Here is a 19,956-nt window from a genome sequence, read left to right as displayed (position 1 = left end):
AAATGGGGAAATAGATTAAATTAGTGTAATGGACCCTACATTCCCAGTCTCTGTTCAAATCTAAGTTAATTGTATCTAATTTGTATATAATATCAAGTCAGCAGTCTTCTTTGGAGTCTGTTTTTGAATGTTTTGTTGTAAATTGCCACTTCAAGTCTGTCACTGAGTGAAGGTGAAGTGTGTTTCCCATTGGTTTTGATAGTTATGATTCCTGATGTCAGATTTGTGTCCATTATTCTTTTTGCGTAAAGGACTGTCCGGTTTGGCCATGATATATGGCAAAGGGCATTGCTGGCAGATGATGATATATCATCGTTGGTAGATGTACAGCTGAACGAGTCACCTGATTGGCGTGCTGATGTGATTAGGTCTATGATGGTGTCAATCTATAGATTCTGGCGTCTGGCTCGTCTGAACCTCCTGGTCGTGGAGGGCGGTATAACCGTGAGATGTTCTCAGGGCTTTGTTGCAAGGATAGCTCTGTTTATAATGTTGAGGGTGCGGATTGCGTGGTTGCAAGTATTCTTCTTCAGGAGTTTGGGAGCTGTCTGTAAGCAAAGGCTGGTCTGTCTCCCAAGATCTGTGAGGCGAGGATTGATCTTTTCAGGATAGGTGGTAGATCTTGATGTGCACTGGAGAGTTTAGTGGGTGCTGAGGTGACAGCTAGTGGCGTATCTGTTATTTTCTTAGTGGCCTGTCTGTGTAGGTACTTCTGGGTACTTTCTGGCTACTGTCAATCTGTTTTTTCACTTCAGCAGGTGGTATTTGTAGCTTAAGAATGCTTGATAGAGATCTTGTAGGTGTTTGTTCGTCTAGAGATTGGAGCAAATGCGATTGTATCTTAGAGCTTGGCTGTAGACAATGGATCATGTGGTATGTGCCTGGATGGTAAGCTGGAGGCATGTAGGTAAGCACAAGCGGTGAGTAGAGTTTCCGATAATGGGGCGGGGGTGCAAGGGCCGGTGCAACCATTAGGCGAACTAGGCGTTGCTACGGTGCCAAGATTTGGGGGCGCCAAAAAGTGGCGCTCCCAAAAAAATTTTAAATGTTGCAGCCGCTGCTGCTGGAGAGGCTGAGCTGCTGGCACAGCGCTGCTGCCGCCAGGCAGCCTAGGTGTCCCCGACTCAGGGCGCCGCCGGTCAGCGCGCCGCGCCGCAGCCGGCAGCCCAGGCCCCCCCCCCCCGGGGTCAGGGAGCCCCGAGCCGCACGACCGGCAGCCCAGGCGCCCCACCCCCACCCCCGGGGTCAGGTAGCCGCCACGCAGCCCGGCAGCCCAGAGGCGCCCCCCCCCCATCCCGGGGTCAGGGAGCCGCCGCACGACGACCTGGCAGCCCAGGGCGCACCCCCCCCAGGGTCAGCGAGCTGCCGCCCGTGACCCGGCAGCCGGGGCGACCGCCACCCGGGGTCAGACGAGCCGCAGCCCGGCAGCCAGGGCACCCCCTCCCGGGTGTCGGAGACCGCTGCCGCAGCACCAGCAACCCCCCCCCGGTCAGCGGAGCCGCCGCGTGACGCAGCAGCCCAGGGCAACCCCCCCCCCTGGTCAGGAGGATCCGTGGTCCTGCCGCAGTCGTACTGCGGACGGTCTGCCGGTCCCGCGGCTCCGTGGACCTGCCACAGGATATCGCCTGCGGCAGCTCCGCCGGAGCCGCGAGACCCGCACACAGGGCAGCGAAATTTGTCCCGATCGCCTAGGGCCCAGAAACCCTGATGCCGGTCCTGGGGGGTTTATATGACCAGTCGCTTATAGCACAGTAGTGTCTAGGAATGGAATGCATTGTAGTGATTGGTCTAGGCTGAAGTTGACGGTGGCACGAAAAATTGTTAAATCATGGTGGAATTCTTCAAGGCTTCTTCCATGGTCCTAGTAATGAAGATGTCATCAATGTTGCGCAAGTACAGTAGGGTGTAGGGGACGAGAGCTAAGGAAGCGTTGTTCTAAGTCAGTCATAAAAAATGTTGGCCTACGTGGGGGCATGCAGGTACCCACAGCGTGCGCTGACTTTGAAGTAGATATTGTCCCCAAAATGTGAAACAGTTGTGGGTGAGGACAAAGTCACAAAGTTTAGCCACCAGGTTTGCCGGATATTATCGGAGGATACTATCCTGATGCTTGTTAGTCCCATCTTTGTGTGGAGAATGTTGGTGGTTGGGCTTCTGCTCCACAGTGGTCAGGATGGTGTTTTTGGAAGAATCACCGAGATGGATATATGTTTCCTCAGAAGTCAGTGGTGTCTTGAAGATAGCTGGGGTGCTGGTAGTGTTGGGCCTGAGGGGGGGTCACATAAGCCAGACAATCCCATGCTTAGAATGCCAATGCTTAGATTGATGGGGCAGCCAGGATCCAGCTTTATGGATCGGGTAGAAAATAGAATATCTTTTGTCAGGGTCTAAGGATGTGTCTGGACAAGATCTGTCCTGTCTTTTTCAAGGAGTTTCTTGAGCAGATGGTGTAGTTTCTTTGGTAATCATCAGTGGGATAGAGTAATGGCCTGTAGAATATGGATTTAGAGAGCTGCCTAAGCCTCTTGTTCATATATCCAACTTATTCATGATGACAACAGCCCTCCTTTGTCAGCCTTTTTATTATGATGTCAGAGTTGTTCCGGAGGCTGTTGATGGCAATTGTGTTCAGCACGGCTGAGGTTGGGGGCAAGTGATGCGCACTTTTCCAATTTTCAGCCATGCACGTCGACGGAACCATTATTAGAAGTAGATAGAAGTCCAGTCTGTTGTTTCGACCTTCAGGAGGAGTCCACACAGAATGGGTCATCTCAATTATCACTTCAAAAGGTTTTTTTTATTATTCTTGCTGATGATAGCTATCTCAATTGATTGGCCTCTTACAGTTGGTATGGCTTCCACCACTTTCACCTTTTCATGTTTTCTGTATTTATACATATCTTCTTGCTGTATGTTCCAGTCTATGCATCCAATGAAGTGCGCTCTGGCCCACAAAAGCTTATGCTCAAATAAATTTGTTAGTCTGTAAGGTGCCACAAGTACTCCTGTTCTTTTCACGGATACAGACTAACACGACTGCTACTCTGAAACCTATCTAGACTGAGTGAATTTATAGTAACATTTTATGATTTTGTAAAGAATCATTTTTGTTTTTATTATAATTATGAACTATATCTTCTCTTAAAGGTGTACTGTAGAAGCTCCCAATCCTGCACTGGAAGCTGCTAGGGGATGAACCCCTGCAGTCATACAGAGTCCTATTAATAGGGCCCTATGAAAATCAACATTTCATAGACTGTGCAGAAATATCGTAAACAGTTAGAAACTCTTATAAATTACAACTTACCAACTAAACAAGTTTAGTGATACATTTTGGGATGCCTTATCATTGCTTTATTACTCAAGTATTTGCTATTGTGCATAACTCAGTCATTTTAATGGCTCTCCCAGTCACTAGTGTAAATTTCTGAGCTTCTGATGTAATAAAACTATCCAGCCCTTTTTAAAATTACAGCTCCAGTGTTTGAGTCTATGGCCTCTTGAGCCAGTGACTGGCTGCATACCATGTTGATTTTTTGTAAACTTGCCTGTCATTAATAAATCTAAGTGTGCCTCTTCTCAAGACACCAGAACAGTCTGCTTGCAACCTCCCATGACTTCTTTCTTTCATAAAGATATACTTCTAAAAACCTAACTAATTTTAAACAACATTTAAGTTGTAACATTAACTGTCAAAACCAAAACTCAAAACTCAGGATGAAATATGCACCTTAATTTAGAATGTCCAGAATTCTAGTTTGCTACAAAACCATATACTATTAAAACCTTTACCTAGGTTTTGTTAGTTTTCCCATCCTATAGCCTCAGTCCTGCAATGAGCTCTGTACAGGCAGACTCACACTGGCTTCAAGAAGCCTCAGCCTCAGGGCTTATACTTGTTTCTATTTTGTCTCTTCATTGAAAACTTAAATTTCATTCTTAAACTGTGGAGAATTTCACTGTCCAGCAGGAGGAACTAACCTTCTATACAATTCAACAGTGTTAATACTCACATTGACTTGTACTTGTATGGACCAGTCTCCAAGTAGAGGGCTTGTTGATAATTGAAATCTTCTGGAAACCATACCCAAATCACCTTTCTCTGCCAACCACTGCTGAATCAAATTCCCTCGAGGGTCCTAAAGTAAAACCCATGCTGCATGTTAAATGTGAGCATACTCAGGAGCCTGACTTGACTGGAAATTCAAATGTCAAGCTGATTCCAGTTTACTGCTACATTTCCAAAGTGTACTCACCCGGATGTATATGCTTAGAGAAGTTTTGAAAGGTTTGAGATCAGGATCAACAGTGACAATCCGAAACTTCACTTCTTGGCCTGGTTTATATAGAGACTTGTCAGTCTGGATGAAGACAGAGATACTCTTGTGCTCAAATAACAGGCTGGTGCTGTTAGAGAATAACAGCTGGCCCTCAGCATGGCCTTTCACCAGTAACTCATAACTGCCAGGCCTGCTGTTCAAAGGCAGCTGAAAGAAAAAAAGAGTATCTCTGTTACAGTCTCATGTACTGCAGTTTGTAAACAAGAAGGGAAGCTTGTTTCATAAATACATGTCATGTATACCCTGACACTGTTAGGAGCAAGTCAACTGATTTAGTTCACAAAAAGAGAAATATGTTTTCAATGTGAAAACTGTACCATTCTTCCCTGAGAGGTCTCCTGTTTTCGGATAGTGCTTTGCTACGTGCATTTCCACCCAGATAGTTTGGTCTTTAAATATATCATTTTGGAGAAATCTGCAACAAATGACCCACTCCAGGAAAAAGCAACTTCCTCAGTAAGTAGCTCTGCAGACTGCCTGGGATATGCAGCCACTTAGACTACTTCTGATTGCACAGAGGTACTTTTCCATTGTGAGCAAAATCATGACATGATGGTGATGAGCACTCTACCATCATCCCCATCTCTGTGATCTTTCCTCCCCATATGGAAATCCTTAGCTGTTTGGACGCAGAGTTGGTTGTTGGACTTCCATAACAAGCCAACCTATTTCCTGAGTAGCTTGGCCTGTTATGGAACCCAACACTCATGGTTTTCCTAAACATGCCCCACCAGCATGAAGAAACATTGCACTTGGTAGCTAGGAGTCTGACTCTAAAAGTGTCATTCCTGCAATTACCCGCTAGTTGTCTGAGAACTTTCATTCAGATGTGCCTTTCTGAAACATTTTCATCTTATTCCTGCCTATAATCAGACTCCCTAAAATGTAAGCAGGAGAGTTTCTATGTATGCACATATATAACTGGAGCACAGAGAAAAATGTATAGTTAAAATTTGCCCAAGTATTTCCACCCAACTTGCCCCTCTCCTTTTTTTAGTTCAGTTACTTAGCAATTTCTGCAATTTTCACTTTGGGGGCTGAAATTTTCCTGACTTGGTCACTGTCTGCTAATAAATTTTCCTGGAAAGATTGAGCAAAAGGCCTGATAAGGAGAGTATGCAGGATTGGATGGGGGAGGGGGTTAGGCACTTAAATACCTTTGAGGAACTGAGCCATCACTCTAGGAAGAGTGCCTTTCAGGGAAAATTGGGTTTGATTTGGCCATGTTACAGTGGCTTAAGAGTTTGTAAGTAGCGCACACATTATAATTTTTCTAATAATACTTTTCAAAATAATTATCTCCCTCCAATACTTCAAGGAAAAACAATAATAAATGTGAATTGCCAGGCTCTGCCCCCAGCTGGCCACCATCATAGCTTTCTACGCGGGTCCCGTGCAGAAAACCTTTCAGCAGTGCCTATACAGGGCCTGAGTAGTGTAGAGAGACAGGTGGTACACAGGGGAGTTTCACCCTGAATAAGACACTGGTACATACTAAGTGAGCCTGTGGAGTGGGTACTGTGGATCCTTGACCCATGCTAATCCTAATTCTGGGTCGTGTTGCGCCATCAGATTTTTAAACAAAACACCCAGCTGATTTCTGCTAAAAAAAATGATGGTGTGACATGACCTTCTGTTTGCAGTTAGAATGGTGTAAATCTGGAGTAAATCCTCTGAAATCATATCAACTTAAATGCAATAGATAGACATTTTTCAGTAAAACATACAGGAAATTAAACGCACATCTCAAACTGGTAATGAGAATTGCATCTGTTAATTCACCAGGCCCAGCGCTGAAAAATATTGTACCATATTCTGTAAATAAATTCTCTCTTGCTTTTAAAATTTGTTTTAAGGTCATACAAGTGGATGCAATTTCCAGAGTGGGAAAAATGCCATACAATTACTATGCAGATTAAATCATACGTCTATACAGAATGTGTACCTATACATGTATGCACACAGAAATCAATGAGAATTTTTATTCTCCTTTGTAAATTTTCTATTTATATAAGGAAGTGAAAAAAGTGAAAATCATTAGTACAGCATACCGGAAAATATCTTAAAATATACAGTAGAACCTCAGAGTTACGAACACCTCGGGAATGGAGGTTGTTCCTAACTCTGAAATGTTGGTAACTAAAAAAAACATTATGATTGTTCTTTCAAAAGTTTACAGCTGAACATTGACTTAATACACCTTTGAAACTTTGCTATGCAGAAGAAAAATGCTGCCTTCCCCTGTTTGTTTGTTTTTTAAGTAGTTTACATTTAACACAGTGCTGTACTGTATTTGCTTTCTCTCTCCTCTCTCTCTCTCTCTTTCTCTCTGTCTCTCTCTCTCTGCTGCTGCTGCCTATTATGTACTTCTGCTTCCAAATGAGGTGTATGGTTGACTGGTCAGTTCATAATTCTAGTGTTCATAACTCTGAGGTTCTACTGTCTTCTCTTTTCTCTCTCTAGTTATATCTATATGTTTCCTATGCCAAATGCACATTTATCACAGAAACCAAGACCGTCATTCAAATTAGGACTTATCAAACTAAATCTTTGAGGAGGAATGCCACACTAAACTTGGTGATTTTTTTTTTTAACTGGAGTCTTTAGTAGAGACACTGCCAAGAACATATGATTCATGTCTTCTAAGCCTGTCAGACTTCATGGCTAAATAGTCTAGAAAATGTTAACTAAATGGACACAGCCCCACTTATAACTTTTGTCAAAAAATTTGCTCAATATGTAAAAAAAAATGTAAGTTAAAATTATAAACATTTTAATGTATTTAATTATATGGTATTAATTGTGGAAACAGGCAACATTCCCTATCAAAAAATCCAAGAAATATTAAGATCCTTCAAAACAACAGATAAAACAAATACAGAACTTGTTCCTTTTGATCATAGCAATGGAAAACATTCTTAATAATTATTATATGAGCACACTTGCAAGGATTTGTTTTGATTTTTTTTTACTGAAAAATCCACATTGATTATTTGCAGTTCTCAAATATATTTTTCATAGATTTTTATTATTATTAATAATGGCAGCCAAAATGGGTTACTCTATCACTTTTTGACTTCCTAATAATGCTAACACGTCCTGAAAAAAAATATTTTTTTTCTTCCTGTCACTACCCTGGCTATTTCATTCTTCTTAATGCTGTTGTCGGAAATTATCAGGCATGTGAAGTCAGTAATAGGGAAACGAGGCAGCATAACTGTTTTACTAAAAGTATCTTGCATGCTTGCTTACATTTCTCAGCTGACAGAGACCACAAGCTCAGGAAGTCACTGCTAAAATAATGGTAGCAATTAACTCCAACTCCTCAGCCCCATTAAAAAAATACTCTAAAAAGGGCATTTCCTGACCAAATAGGAGTTAGTCAACTCTTGAGTGGTGTCCAGTAAGAGCTTATTATGTGCTTTCCCACTTAAACTCTCCATCTTTTTTCATTACTCCCTTCTGCCGCAGCCATGACAAAAATGATTCTCACTCACAATGGTATTCTTGCCCTCGCTTTCTTTTTCTTAACAATAACAGTAATAATAATAGTTGGGCTATGAATAAAAGAAGTACAGCTGTAAACCACATCAGTTACTGTCGTGAGCTCTCACCTCAGCCCAGGAAAATATGACAACCAAAAATAGTAACTCACAGTAACACATTATGTAGATTGCATTACCAGACAATTACACTGTACCCATGCTAACGAAAAAAAAAATTCCCCTTGAAAGAATGAATTAGTTATCATTAAGGCTACAACTTAGTCACAGAGGTCATGGCAGTCACGGATTCCATGACTTTTCCGGACCTCAATGACTTCTATGCTTCAGGAGGCGGAGGTGAGACTATGTGCCCCTGCCCTGCAACTGAGGCTAGCTGGAACCAGGACCCTGCAGCCCCAGCCTTGCAGCTTCTGCTGGGGGCTGCAGCCAGGGCCACATGCCACATTCGGGACCACACACCCTAGCCCCGCAGCTTCCACCAAGGGCTGCAGCCAGGGCTATGTGCCCCTGCCCAGCGGCTTCTGCTGGGTCCATGTGCTCTAGCCTCACAGCATCCCAGGCTTGGTGGGGCTGCAGCCAGGGCCACACATCCCCTTCACAGCTTCCCAGGGTTGTGCATCCCTCTCCGGCTGTGGCCAGGGCTTGGCAGAAGCTTCAGTTGGATCTACACATCCCTGTCCCGCAGTTGCGGCCAGCTCTGGAGCATGGGCTGTGTGCCCCCCATGGCTGCGCCCCCCACTGCGGCCACTGTAGACAAGCTCAGCTTGTCAGTCCCACTATGGGACTCCAATCCTCCCCGTATCTAGCCCTGCCCCCTTGTTATTTTTAGCAAAAGTCACGAACAGGTCTCGGGCGCCATTAATTTTTGGTTTATTGCCCATGATCTACCCCTGACTTTTATTAAAAATAACTATGACAACAAATTTAGCCTTAGTTATCATAGCTTCAGATAGTAATTAAAAACACTATAAGATGAACTCTACAGACTCCTCGGGTTGCATCAGAGCCACCTTTAGATCTAACGCTTCCTGGAACTGGCCGGTACACAATTTCAGTCTTCATCACAAATTAGCACAGCCTCGGGGCTGCTCTAAATTGTGCAGGCTTGTACTAGTCTCCTAGAGACCACTATGGTGGGTGGGGATCATGAGGAACTGATGCGTGCTCTGGTCACATTCATATTTCCCCCAACAAAACCCAGGCTTCAGCAATAAAGCTTGGAAGGGGCGCCCTAGAGTTGCTGTAGGGATTCCCTCACCAGGAAAGACTCCCACTGGCCTGTTAGAACAGCACTGGAGCATCACAAAGCTGCCTTTTCATAGGCAGAATCTGGCTCAAAATCAGTTTTCATCCCTTGCTTTATGTGGTTATTCACTATGTATTAAAATCACAGCAACTACCTCCTTTCAAAGGTTGTGGGAAATAATGGTGTTTAAGAAGGGAGTGGTTCTTTAAGAAGTGAGCAAATAATTCATAATAATTAATACAAGCAGTGAATTAAACTCTTTTCTGTTCCTGCAGTATCCATGAATAGGCTGCAATTCTTAGTCTGTTTGCTGAATGAAAGTTTTGTGCAAATATATTGTAACCTATGGATTTCTCAAAATTCACCAACTGTTCACTATGAGTGTTGCTTCAAATATTTGATATTTGTCAGTCTCATTCAATTGTTTTGACTGAATACACACATTATTTGGAGTCTGAATTTTAAAGATGCTTAGCATCTGCATCTCCCATTGACTTCATTTGGAGTTGCAGATGCTCAGAACCTTTGAAAACTAGCCCTTGGTAAAATGTGTTACTTGATAGGATAGCATAACTCTTAAGATCAGGTTTCCAATGTGAATACTTATTATTACAAATTCAGAATTCACTTTCCACATACATTTTGCAATATCTGATTAACATATTGTTTTAAGTTGGAAAATCTGTTTGCTAGAGAATGCAATTCCAAAAGAGTATTGTGTATGAACACCATCAAGGTGAAATTGTTTAAAATTTTGATCTAATATTCGTGGATGGGGGTTTTGTCACTATTCATCTAGTGTGTTGGGAAGAATGATGTCTACCAATCATAAACTAAGCAGTGTAAAGGCTGTTCAGATGTTAGAGTCCTATGCCAGTTGATGCTGGGACTTGCCTTCTAAACCCTTCAATTATTCTGTAACAAGCTACAAATCATTTGGATTTGGATCTCCCAGGCTCACTGGTCAGCTGGGGCATCCATTCTATGAGTGTGAAAATAATTTGCATTTTGCACAACACTAAAATATATCATGTCATCAACCTAAGTTAGTAAAAGAAGCATTGAGAGACTGCAGTTATCCAACATAAACATTTACTATGAATGTCAAGTAGCACCAGAAAAGAATACTTACTGCTGGAAGAACAAGAGTTCCAAAGGAACCTAAATTAAGAAGGGAAGAGAAAAATAAAATAAAGTTCTGCCAGCAAGCCTCATTTTATCAAAAACATCAACATTAAAAAGACCGTAGCTCTTAGTGAGTTGCATCCTCAGCAACAATTAACTAACAATCCTTACAGAGCATTCACATTCCTGCAGTTCCTACCCCCGAGCTTGACCCGGAATAGGTGGTATTCCAGGTTGGGGAGAAGACATGTCAGAGTTTGAAGGGGCAGGACCACAAAACCATGCACTGGCCAGTAAAGCAGCTGATTGGGTCCTATATCTACTATTGCAAGTTACAGCAGCTTTGTGCCAAGCCAAGTTCAGGCCCTTGTAAGCCCTAGGACCAAGAGAGCAGAAAGGTGGCATGTAACCCCATCTCTTCTCTCCAGATGTTCTGACCACTGCTCTAGCACACCAACGGCTATTGGCCAATATTCTTTCTTCCAAATTCTTCATTTCTTTATTTAGTTCTTGTGTATCAGTTTGGAAAAAAATTGAAAAATTGAACAGCTATTAGTAGGGACAGCCATAGAGTAGTCTAAGAGGCACAAAATCTCACTCTTGGTGTTGCGCCAAATGTGTAGTGAACTTCATTAGTTCCATTATAAAAGTATTTTAAATGCTTTCTATATTGGTGAGCTCTCTCGGATAGAAGAATTGCCTCCAAGCATTTCATTCAACTGATCCCATAGTGAAACTAACTCACTACTCATCTTTTGCAAAGCTAAAAAGCTCTGTCCTAATAATGGCCATAGATCACCGAAACTAATAAGACAGTGAGCTCCTTGTAAGTTCGAAAGCTTGTCTCTCCCATCAACAGAAGTTGGTTCAATAAAAGACATTACATCACCCACCTTGTCTCTCTAACAAAAAGCAAATTAGAGAAACCAACAAATAAAAAACAAATTGCCCAAACTGAGGAGTTGACACATCTTGTCTGCTAAAAAGTAAGCAAAGAAGCATGCTAGTTAAGGGCTAACACACAAAAGGAGGGAAAGGCAGGACAAGATTCCCACTCACACGAACTGTTAGGTAGCATCCCTCTCTAGCATACGGGAATGCACTCAGTGGTACACCAACCTAAGGGGCCATGGCCAGCAGATCAGAGAACAACATCAGCATCTAATAAGCATGCACCATGATCCTGCTCAGTGGAGCATCAAAGTGACCCTTACAGAGCATCACCTTGGCCTGGATCCTGGGGAATCCTGCTCTGTCTTGCAGTGGCAGGATTCCTGTGGAAGAGAGTGCAGCAGGAATACTTCTCTGCACCCTCATTGATTCAGCCATTGGTTTGGACCTAAAGCTGCCACAGAGCTTATTGAATTCATCTGATGACAACAGAGCTTGCTATTCTCTCCCAGATTATCATTGTCAAAGTTAGAATCAGGACTCACAATTTGTCAGACCACTCTGTTTTATTAGCGCAGCGCTCTGCCAATAACACCCAGATAATGTGAGTGGCCATGCAAGACCCAAACAGTCTTATTTATACAGATAAAAGGGCAGGAGTTTAGACAAAGGGACAAAGAAAGCAACAGACAGGAAAACTCACCTGGGGCACAGCATGCATATCCTACTTCCTTACTAACTCTTATCGATCTAAGGCTAATACTTCACCAATTGCCCTTAAACGATGCAATTGTTCTATGGTTAATGTCTGTATTCCTGACACCTGGATTGCAGCATTCCAACAGTTTTGCTTAAAGGTACAGACAGCATTTCTTTAATCCTTTCTATTTTCACAATATAATTCATTCTACTTTCATATTATCATCATCTTGTCGTCTGATTACTGCATGGAAATACAGAAGATGATGGAAAGGACTGAGGTCCATCAGCGGCACTCCCTGTAACTTAATTATATAGCACAGGCAAGTCTGAGGAAAATGAGTACAGTTTTGCTTTACATGATGTGAATAGAACTGGTGTTACCCGCACAAAATTCTCTGTTACTCACACACTCTAGGGGCACCCACCCTTACCCTGTCCCTAAGGCTCAGGCGTACCCCTGTCAATTCAGGTACCCACCCTCACCCTTCTGTGGGCTCAAGCATAATCTTACACTCTGCAGGTTTGCGGGGCCTTTTACCAGTGAAAGAACCTTACACAATAATATCCTATATAACCTCTATATATTAACAATCACCAAAAAGAGAATGCACATACCATACATACAATGCTCACCACTCCACATAAAAGAGATGAATTTTTCCCTGCTGGCCAGTCAGGATCAAGTCCATCTGGGGGGACTCCCGTTTCTCCACAGTGTCATTGGCAGAGTGTTGAGATCTGGTAGCTCTGATCTTTGGGGCTGTGTCCTGGAGTTGGTACCCAAAGAACTCTCTTTTGGGCCCAGTTTATACAGTGAAACTCCAGCCCTGCTTAGCTATACCTTAACCAATCATTATACTAAAATTTTACTAACCAATGCTAACATATTAAAACAAAATTCTCTAACCAATCCTACTCGACCACCTTAATTAATTTACACTTAGCAAAATTAATTATGTAACAGACAGAAATAATCAAAGAACCAGACAGAGATCACACAGACAAACAATAGAGAAACGAGGATCATAATGACAAAACAATAAAGAAATGAGGGTTTACAACTACAGCTATTGATAAGTGATTTCTTGCTAGACAGGATGCTATAAACTAAGTTTTCTTTAACCATCTTAAGATCTGTTTCTTTATCTGGTGATAGGGAGTGCTATTAGGACGGGGTCTCCTTCTTAACAGCCTGATATTACATTGTTTTAATGGAATTTAGATAGAATATGAGGATGTGACTTCCTGCTGCTCAGCTGCTCTTTTAATCTGGCTGCAAACAAAAGCCTCAGGCTTTAGGCCTTACAATATGGCTACAGACAAAGGCCTTCTCCTTACATTGGAGCAGGATTATATCTGTCAAAGATGAACATGCAGTATTTCATTCTAGTCCATTCATGTTTTTGTTACACACAGTCCTCTAGGGAGTGTCCCAAATGCACATAATTCTCATGAATGCTAGATTTTTCATTTAGATCTCTAATTTAGTTGACAGATGCACAAAGGCACATGAAGCCAGGTCCCTCCCTAGTGACTAAACAGCTGCAAAAGCTGAATGTTATTTAAGGTAAGGAAACAATTAACTTATGCTTAAAATGATCTCACCAGATCTACTTTTTTCTAATGAAATAACACAACTTAGGACTAGTTCAATCACCTGTGCATTAAAAGGTGCATGTAGCAGAAATCAGCACCAATGTTTCCTAACTAGTAAGGGGGCAGAAATTGCAACTGACTTTTTCCTTAAATTATTTCTGGATGTATCCCTCCAAGTATAATTAAACATGCACCGTGTTACCAAACAGGACTGCTATGACTTATTTAGAACTGTATAATGCATAAATTGTGCTAAAAATAAGGGAATCCCTCCCCCCAAAAGTTTACATTCTAAAGAACAGCAATTACTGGTCAATCTCTTGATGTTGCGTTTTAACCGATTATTATCCTGTCTGTGGTCTTCTCTTTATTTGACACATTTATAGAAAAGCTGGAGGTAAAGCCACTTTGGCATCACCTGGAGCCCTCAGATTTCCTGGATCCTTGTCAGTCAGGTTTTAGGCCCAGGTATGGTATGAAGTCTTCCCTGGTCTTACTACTGATTTCCTTCTGGTGGACAAAAATTAAATGTCCAAGGTAATCTCTCAGCTGCCTTTGATATCACTGAAAATGAGCTACTGTTGAATGACAAGTGTCATTTGTTGGACAATATCCTTCTAGTGATGGTCAAATCCAGAATTCATAGGATACTTTTAGATAACTTAGATGCCATGGTGAGGGTGCCATATAAGAATTTAAACCAGTACACCAACACTGTGTCATGGTTGGGTCATGAGCAGCCAGGACTAGCGGTCAGAGCCAGAGCCCTCAGTCACAAGACAGGAGTTGAGAGTCAGCTGGGTCAGGACACTGGGACATCAGAAGCAGGAGACAAACTTGGGATCAGAACCACAAGTCAGTAACCAAAGTCAGGCCACTCAGTATACCAGGGTCAGAGGCAGGAATCAAACGAGATCAGTACCACAAGTCAGACGCCAGGAGTCAAGCCAGGTCAGGATGCCAGGAAGTCAAGGCAGGGGAGTGGGAGCAGGTTGGATCCCAGTTGCTTGGACAGTTTCCCATTCTTGCTGATGGCTTAACTAGGGCCAGTGGGCCAACCAGCTGCCAATAGGACCTCCAGGAAAGAGCCTCAAACTGGATGTACTGAGATGTTCCAAATGTACCAGCCAGATGTGTCTAGTTGAGAACTAAACTTCTAAAATTCTGCTTTTGTGCACTGGTAAAATAAAAGACATTTTCATACACACTCATACTTCTGTTTTAGCAGAGATCTATTTTTACTTCTAGTGCATGAAGTAATGTATTGGAATGTTTCATGCACGCTAGAAAAGAAACATTTAATAAATATGACCTGAAGTGAAACACTGAGCTTCCAGAATTATTGGTGTTCATGTTACCAGCCAGTACGTGTGTGTTGGGGTCTCCCTGAGACTCTTCCACTCAGTTCCCCAAGAACTCAGTTTGACTCCAGTCTCATCACTCAGTTTCGTTTATTTGGCATACAGCAAAGCTACTCTGAGCTGATTAGACTAAAGCATGGGGAGGCCTGAGGGTAGTGCATACCACACATCCAAAGTCACACAGCAAACCTCTCCCTTCCACATACATTTACACATCTCATTGCATTAACTATACACTGCATAACACATTTTGTGATTGGCTTAGTTACTTTGTAAGAATCAATCCCTGTACAGCATGCTGTGTACAGTTCTGCCTCTTATCTTACTAATCCATTTACTTATCTTAGCGCAAATATTCCATTTTCAGCCTGCTAATTAATTTACCCCCGTATTCCTGTCTTCCAAGAAATAAGGCCTCCCCCATGTTTAATTCAGTCAGTCTACATTCCTACAATGTGTTAGGCATAGTAAACACCACATTAATAGGTACTACATGCATGGTATTAATATAATATACATTATACCCCTAAAGTGTTGGGAAGTTATGCTAAATTAATGTATTATGCTCTTCCCACAATTCCATTCACCATATCCCACTACACTTTGCAAAGCTGAAGTCAGCTTTGGCATTAGAGTCAAAGAAGTGTAGGACTGGAAGGAACCTTGACAGGTCATCTAGTCCAGGAACGGAAGGAACTCCTGTTCAAAAAGGGACCTTAGTGGCTCCAGTCGACACTGCCGACCAGGCCGTTAAAAGTCCAGATGGTGGCGCAGCAGGGGCCTGGGGCTAGGGCAGGCTCCCAACCTTCCCTGGCTCGGCGCTGCTCCCGGAAGCGGCTGCCAGGTCCCTGCAGCCCCAAGGCACTAGGGCAGCCAGAGACTGGGAGGCTCCACATGCTGCCCCTGCACCAAGCACTGCCCCCCTAGACCCCATTGGCTGGGAACCGCAACCAATGGGAGCTGCTAGGCAGGGACAGTGCCTGCGGGTGCAAAGGCAGTGCACACCATGCAGAGGCACCTGGCTGCCCATGCACCTAGAGGCTGAAGGGACCTGGTGGCTGCTTTCTTGGAGCCACGGTAAGCACTGCAGGAACCCTGCTCCCCTTTGGACCCTAACCCCCTGGCCCAGCCTGGAGCCCTCTCCTGCACCCCAAATCCCTTATTGCTGGCCCCACCCCAGCCAGAGCCCTCATGCCCCCACACCTCAACCCCCTTCCCCAGCCCCCTCCTACACTCCAAACCCCTCATCCAAACCCCACCCCAGTAAAAGTGAGTGAGGGTGAGGAAGAGTGAACGACGGAGGGAGGATTGGAGTGAGCAGGGCGGGGCCTCTGAGAAGGTGCGGGAAATGGGCAGGGCCTCAGAGAAGGGCTGTGACAGGAGTGTTCGGTTTTGTGTGATTATAACATTGGCAACACACTCCGGTCCCCTGCACTCAAGGCAGGACTATGTAATAACTAGACCCTTCCTGACAGGTGTATGTCTAACCTGTTCTTAAAAACGTCCAATGACAGCAATTCCACAACCTCCCTCAGCAATTTGTTCCAGTGCTTAACTACCCTGACAGGAATTTTTTCCTAATCTCTATCCTAAACTTCCCTTGCTGCAGTTTAAGCTCATTGCTTCTTGTCTTATTATCAGAGTTTAACGGGAACAATATTTCACCCTCCTCCCTGTAACAACCTTTTATGTACTTGAAAACTATCATGTCCCTCCTCAATCTTCTCTTCTCCAGATTAAATAAACCAATTTATTTCAAACTTTCCTCATAGCTCATTTTTTCTAGACCTTTTATCATTTTTGTTGCTCTCCTCTGGACTTTCTCAAATTTGTCCACATCTTTCCTGAAATGTGGCATCTAGAACTGGACACAATACTGAGACCTTATCAGGAATACTAGTAGGAAACTTGTCAAATCAAAGATGCATGAATTCTTTGTACCAAGTAGAGTTAGGAAGTACTTTTATGGCTCATCAACACTTGGAATGTAGTATTCAAAATGAAATATGGGAAAGGGATAGGAAGGTACCCAGGACAAAACTGGCACAAACTAGTAGCTTAAACTTAAAGTTACAAGAAATATAAACAGAAGTGGATTTGAGCGTGTATCTTTGACGTACACCTTCAGTGTAAGCTGAACGTACTGTGAGATAAGAATTGCTTCCCAGAAAGAGGGCATGTATGTCTCTTTTCCATATTCTACTGTTTTGTATTTAGGGAATACATTTGGCTAAACTTAGTTAGCTGGTCTCTTGAACATTCTAAATAACAAACCACAAGTGTGGTCCAAAATTGGCTACACTTTTCAACAATAATGTTTAAGTTATTCAAAATATACAGCTTTTTAAAAAGTTCTAATTTTTTTTTAAATCTTATTTGCTTATATGAAAATAATGAAGTCAAAAAAAATCAGCTTTTGACTAAACAATTTGGTCTATTGGCTTGTAATTCACTCTGCATTATTTATCTTTTTTACACCAAATCACAAGGGGGTATAATAACAAGATTACTTCAGAGGACCAGGGATCTAACACAATCAAGTTGTTGGTCCAGATTCATTGCAGGCTCCTGGCAGCACAAACGCTACCAGGAATAACAACAAAACAGTGCAAACTACCTGTAATCCTCGGTCTGCTCAGAGACCCTGGAGTCAGACAATGTAACCCATAAAAATGGATGAGGCTGAAGAATGTGAGAGACACCAGGCAGTCATCATTCTCAGGGTTTCTATGGAGCCCCAGATATGTATGTTAAAGCTGAACATCAGAGGTTGTGCAATGGTATGACTGATACCTAGGGAATGAAGCTCTTCTTGGTTGCAACTGCCTCATGGAACCTAAGAGAGCTACGTTGCAACCCCTACAGATGTGGGGTTAATCTGGGCCATATCTTCTGATTTTTTTTTCAACATACTGACAGGTCCAGGCAGGAGACAAAAAAGGAGAGCTTTAAACTACATGCCATCTATTCACCAAACAGAGAGGCAAAGGTATAAAAGGCCCCTTAGTCCTCTTTGTTTGATCTAGAGGTTATCTCCTATATGGTGTGTCCACTGCTACAGAAAGAGTAAAAACAGATACAAGAAAACTGGCAGTGTAAACATAAGTCATGCATCTAAAGGCTGGTCTATACTGGGAACTTACTTGGCATAACTATATCTCTAAGGGGTGTGAAAAATCCATACCCCTGAGAGACGTAGCTATGTTGGCGAAACCCAGGTACAGCCAGTGCTCCCGCCTCTTGGGGAAGTGGATTACCTATGCTGATGGAGAATCCCTCCCGTTGATGTATGTAGTGTCTACACTGAAGCACTACAGCGGTGCAGCTGAAGTGCTGCAGCTGTGCTACTGCAGTGTTTTTGGTGTAGACAGATCCTAAGTTGTAACATTAACATTGTAGCATTCTAAAACCTAGTATCCTCTAGGCTTCTACAATCAGCCAGGTGCTAGTCACACAGACCTGCCCCACAGTGCTCCTTGATTTTGATGTATGGTTGAGGAAGCCTGCATGAGGCTGTTTTCAGGGCCACACAAACTATGGAATATTAATCAACTGTTTACTTCACTCTTATGCAATGCTAAAGTAATGTCACCCCTTTGCTGAGTGGGAGCAGATGTTGAGTCTGCAGGTCATTTTTGAACAGGAGGAGAAATCACTGCTGTGGAGTCTGGGCATTTTCTTAGTGTAATTAGTTTTATTTACACATTCTAAGGAATGGTAGGAGAGAGAACAGCAAAATACAGTAACTCCTCACTTACAGTCGTCCCAGTTAACGTTGTTCCGTTATTATGTTGCTGATCAATTAGGGAACATGCTCGTTTAAAGTTGCGCAATGCTCCCTTATAGTGTCATTTGGCAGCTACCTGCTCTGTCCACTACTTGCATGAAGAGCAGCCCAATGGAGCTAGCTGGTGGGGGCTTGGAACCAGGGTGGACCAGCAGCCCCCCATCGGCTCCCCTAAGTTCCCTGTGTGGCAGCCTCGCAGCAGGCAGGGCCGGCGCCAGGGTTTCTGACGCCCTAGGCACACGGCCGTTTCGCCGCCCTCCGCGGCTCCGGTAGAGCTGCCGCAGTGATAGCAGTGGACGGTCCGCTGGTCTAAAGGCTCCGGTGGACCTGCCACTGGCATCACTGCAGTAGGTCCGCCGGAGCCTTTAGACCAGCGCACCGTCCGCAGTCATGACTGCGGCAGCTCCGCTGGACCTTCACAGCAGCAGACTGTCTGCCGGCATCACTGCGGTAGGTCCCCCGGCCCGCGTGCCACCCCCCTCCCCCGGCAAAATAGCACCCCTCAAAAATTCTGGAGCCCTAGGCCATTGCCTAGGTCACCTAAATGGTAGCGCCAGCCTTGCCAGCAGGCTATCAGTTGCCAGCAGTTCATCTGTCCCTTCCCTCACTGCCGTGTGCTGCTCCTGCCCTCTGCCTTGGAGCTGCTCCCCGGAGCCTCCCGCTTGCTGTGCGGGTGGGGGAAGGGGGGACTAATGTCAGGGTGTCCCCCTCCCTCTGCTCCTGCACCCTGCTTACCCCATCTCCATAGAGCTGGGGGGAACACGACAGGAGTCAGGATGGAGGAAGCTTGCTGGCAGCAGCTGCCGTCTGAACTTGCTGATCTACTTTAAAGGGCAATGTACTTAGAGCAGCATCAGCACACTTAAAAGGGCAATGCGTTTGTCTCTCACACACAGTACGTATCTCTGTCTCTCTCTGCCATGCTGTCTCCCTCCCTCCATTCGTGCTGTCTTGTAGAGTGTGAGGCTAAATTAACATCAATGGGTTAACCCTTGAGGGCTCAGCTGAGTGCTAATTCATCATTTAGCAGTAAGGCATTCCCTGGGAAATATCCTACTCACTGACTTCACCACCTCAACCAAGCTTCATAATCATCATTGCTGTGTACCAGCATTAAAATGTTTGTTTAAAACTTTTACTGTATATATATGGTTAGGTTTCCCTGGAACCTAACCCCCGCATATTTACATTAATTCTTATGGGGAAATTGGATTTGCTTAACATTGTTTTGCTTAAAGTTGCATTTTTCAGGAATGTAATTTCAACATTAAGTGAGGAGTTACTGTAAAGACAATGGATTTCAAGAAGGCAGATTTTACCAAACTCGGGGAGTTAAGTAGGTAAGATCCTGTGGGAAACAAGTCTCAGGAAAAAAACATTTGAAGACAGTAGGCAGTTTTTC

At 43.6% G+C, this 19,956-nt stretch overlaps 1 protein-coding gene across 4 annotated transcripts in view; it reads right to left on the bottom strand.

The window, feature by feature from the left end:
* Nucleotides 1-19,956, bottom strand: part of CD109 (CD109 molecule) — a 133,322-nt gene that overhangs the window by 80,628 nt on the left and 32,738 nt on the right. For 2 of the 4 annotated variants that reach the window (XR_012655499.1, XM_032764088.2), the window contains exons 3-5: nt 10,225-10,253; nt 4,257-4,487; nt 4,014-4,139 (exon numbers count right to left, since the gene is read on the bottom strand). Coding sequence is in view for 3 of the 4 variants with exons in the window: in XM_032764088.2 (XP_032619979.1) it covers nt 4,014-4,139; nt 4,257-4,487; nt 10,225-10,253 (386 nt within the window). In the remaining variant the exon portion in view is untranslated. Of the gene's footprint in view, nt 1-4,013; nt 4,140-4,256; nt 4,488-10,224; nt 10,254-12,443; nt 12,469-19,956 lie in introns of those variants that run through there. The other 2 variants (XM_032764089.2, XM_075063804.1) reach the window with 2 other exon arrangements.

The sequence above is a fragment of the Chelonoidis abingdonii genome, chromosome 3 (genome assembly GCF_003597395.2).
Source record: "Chelonoidis abingdonii isolate Lonesome George chromosome 3, CheloAbing_2.0, whole genome shotgun sequence".
NCBI lineage: Eukaryota > Metazoa > Chordata > Testudines > Testudinidae > Chelonoidis > Chelonoidis abingdonii.
This window is presented reverse-complemented; position numbering and strand designations above follow the sequence as displayed.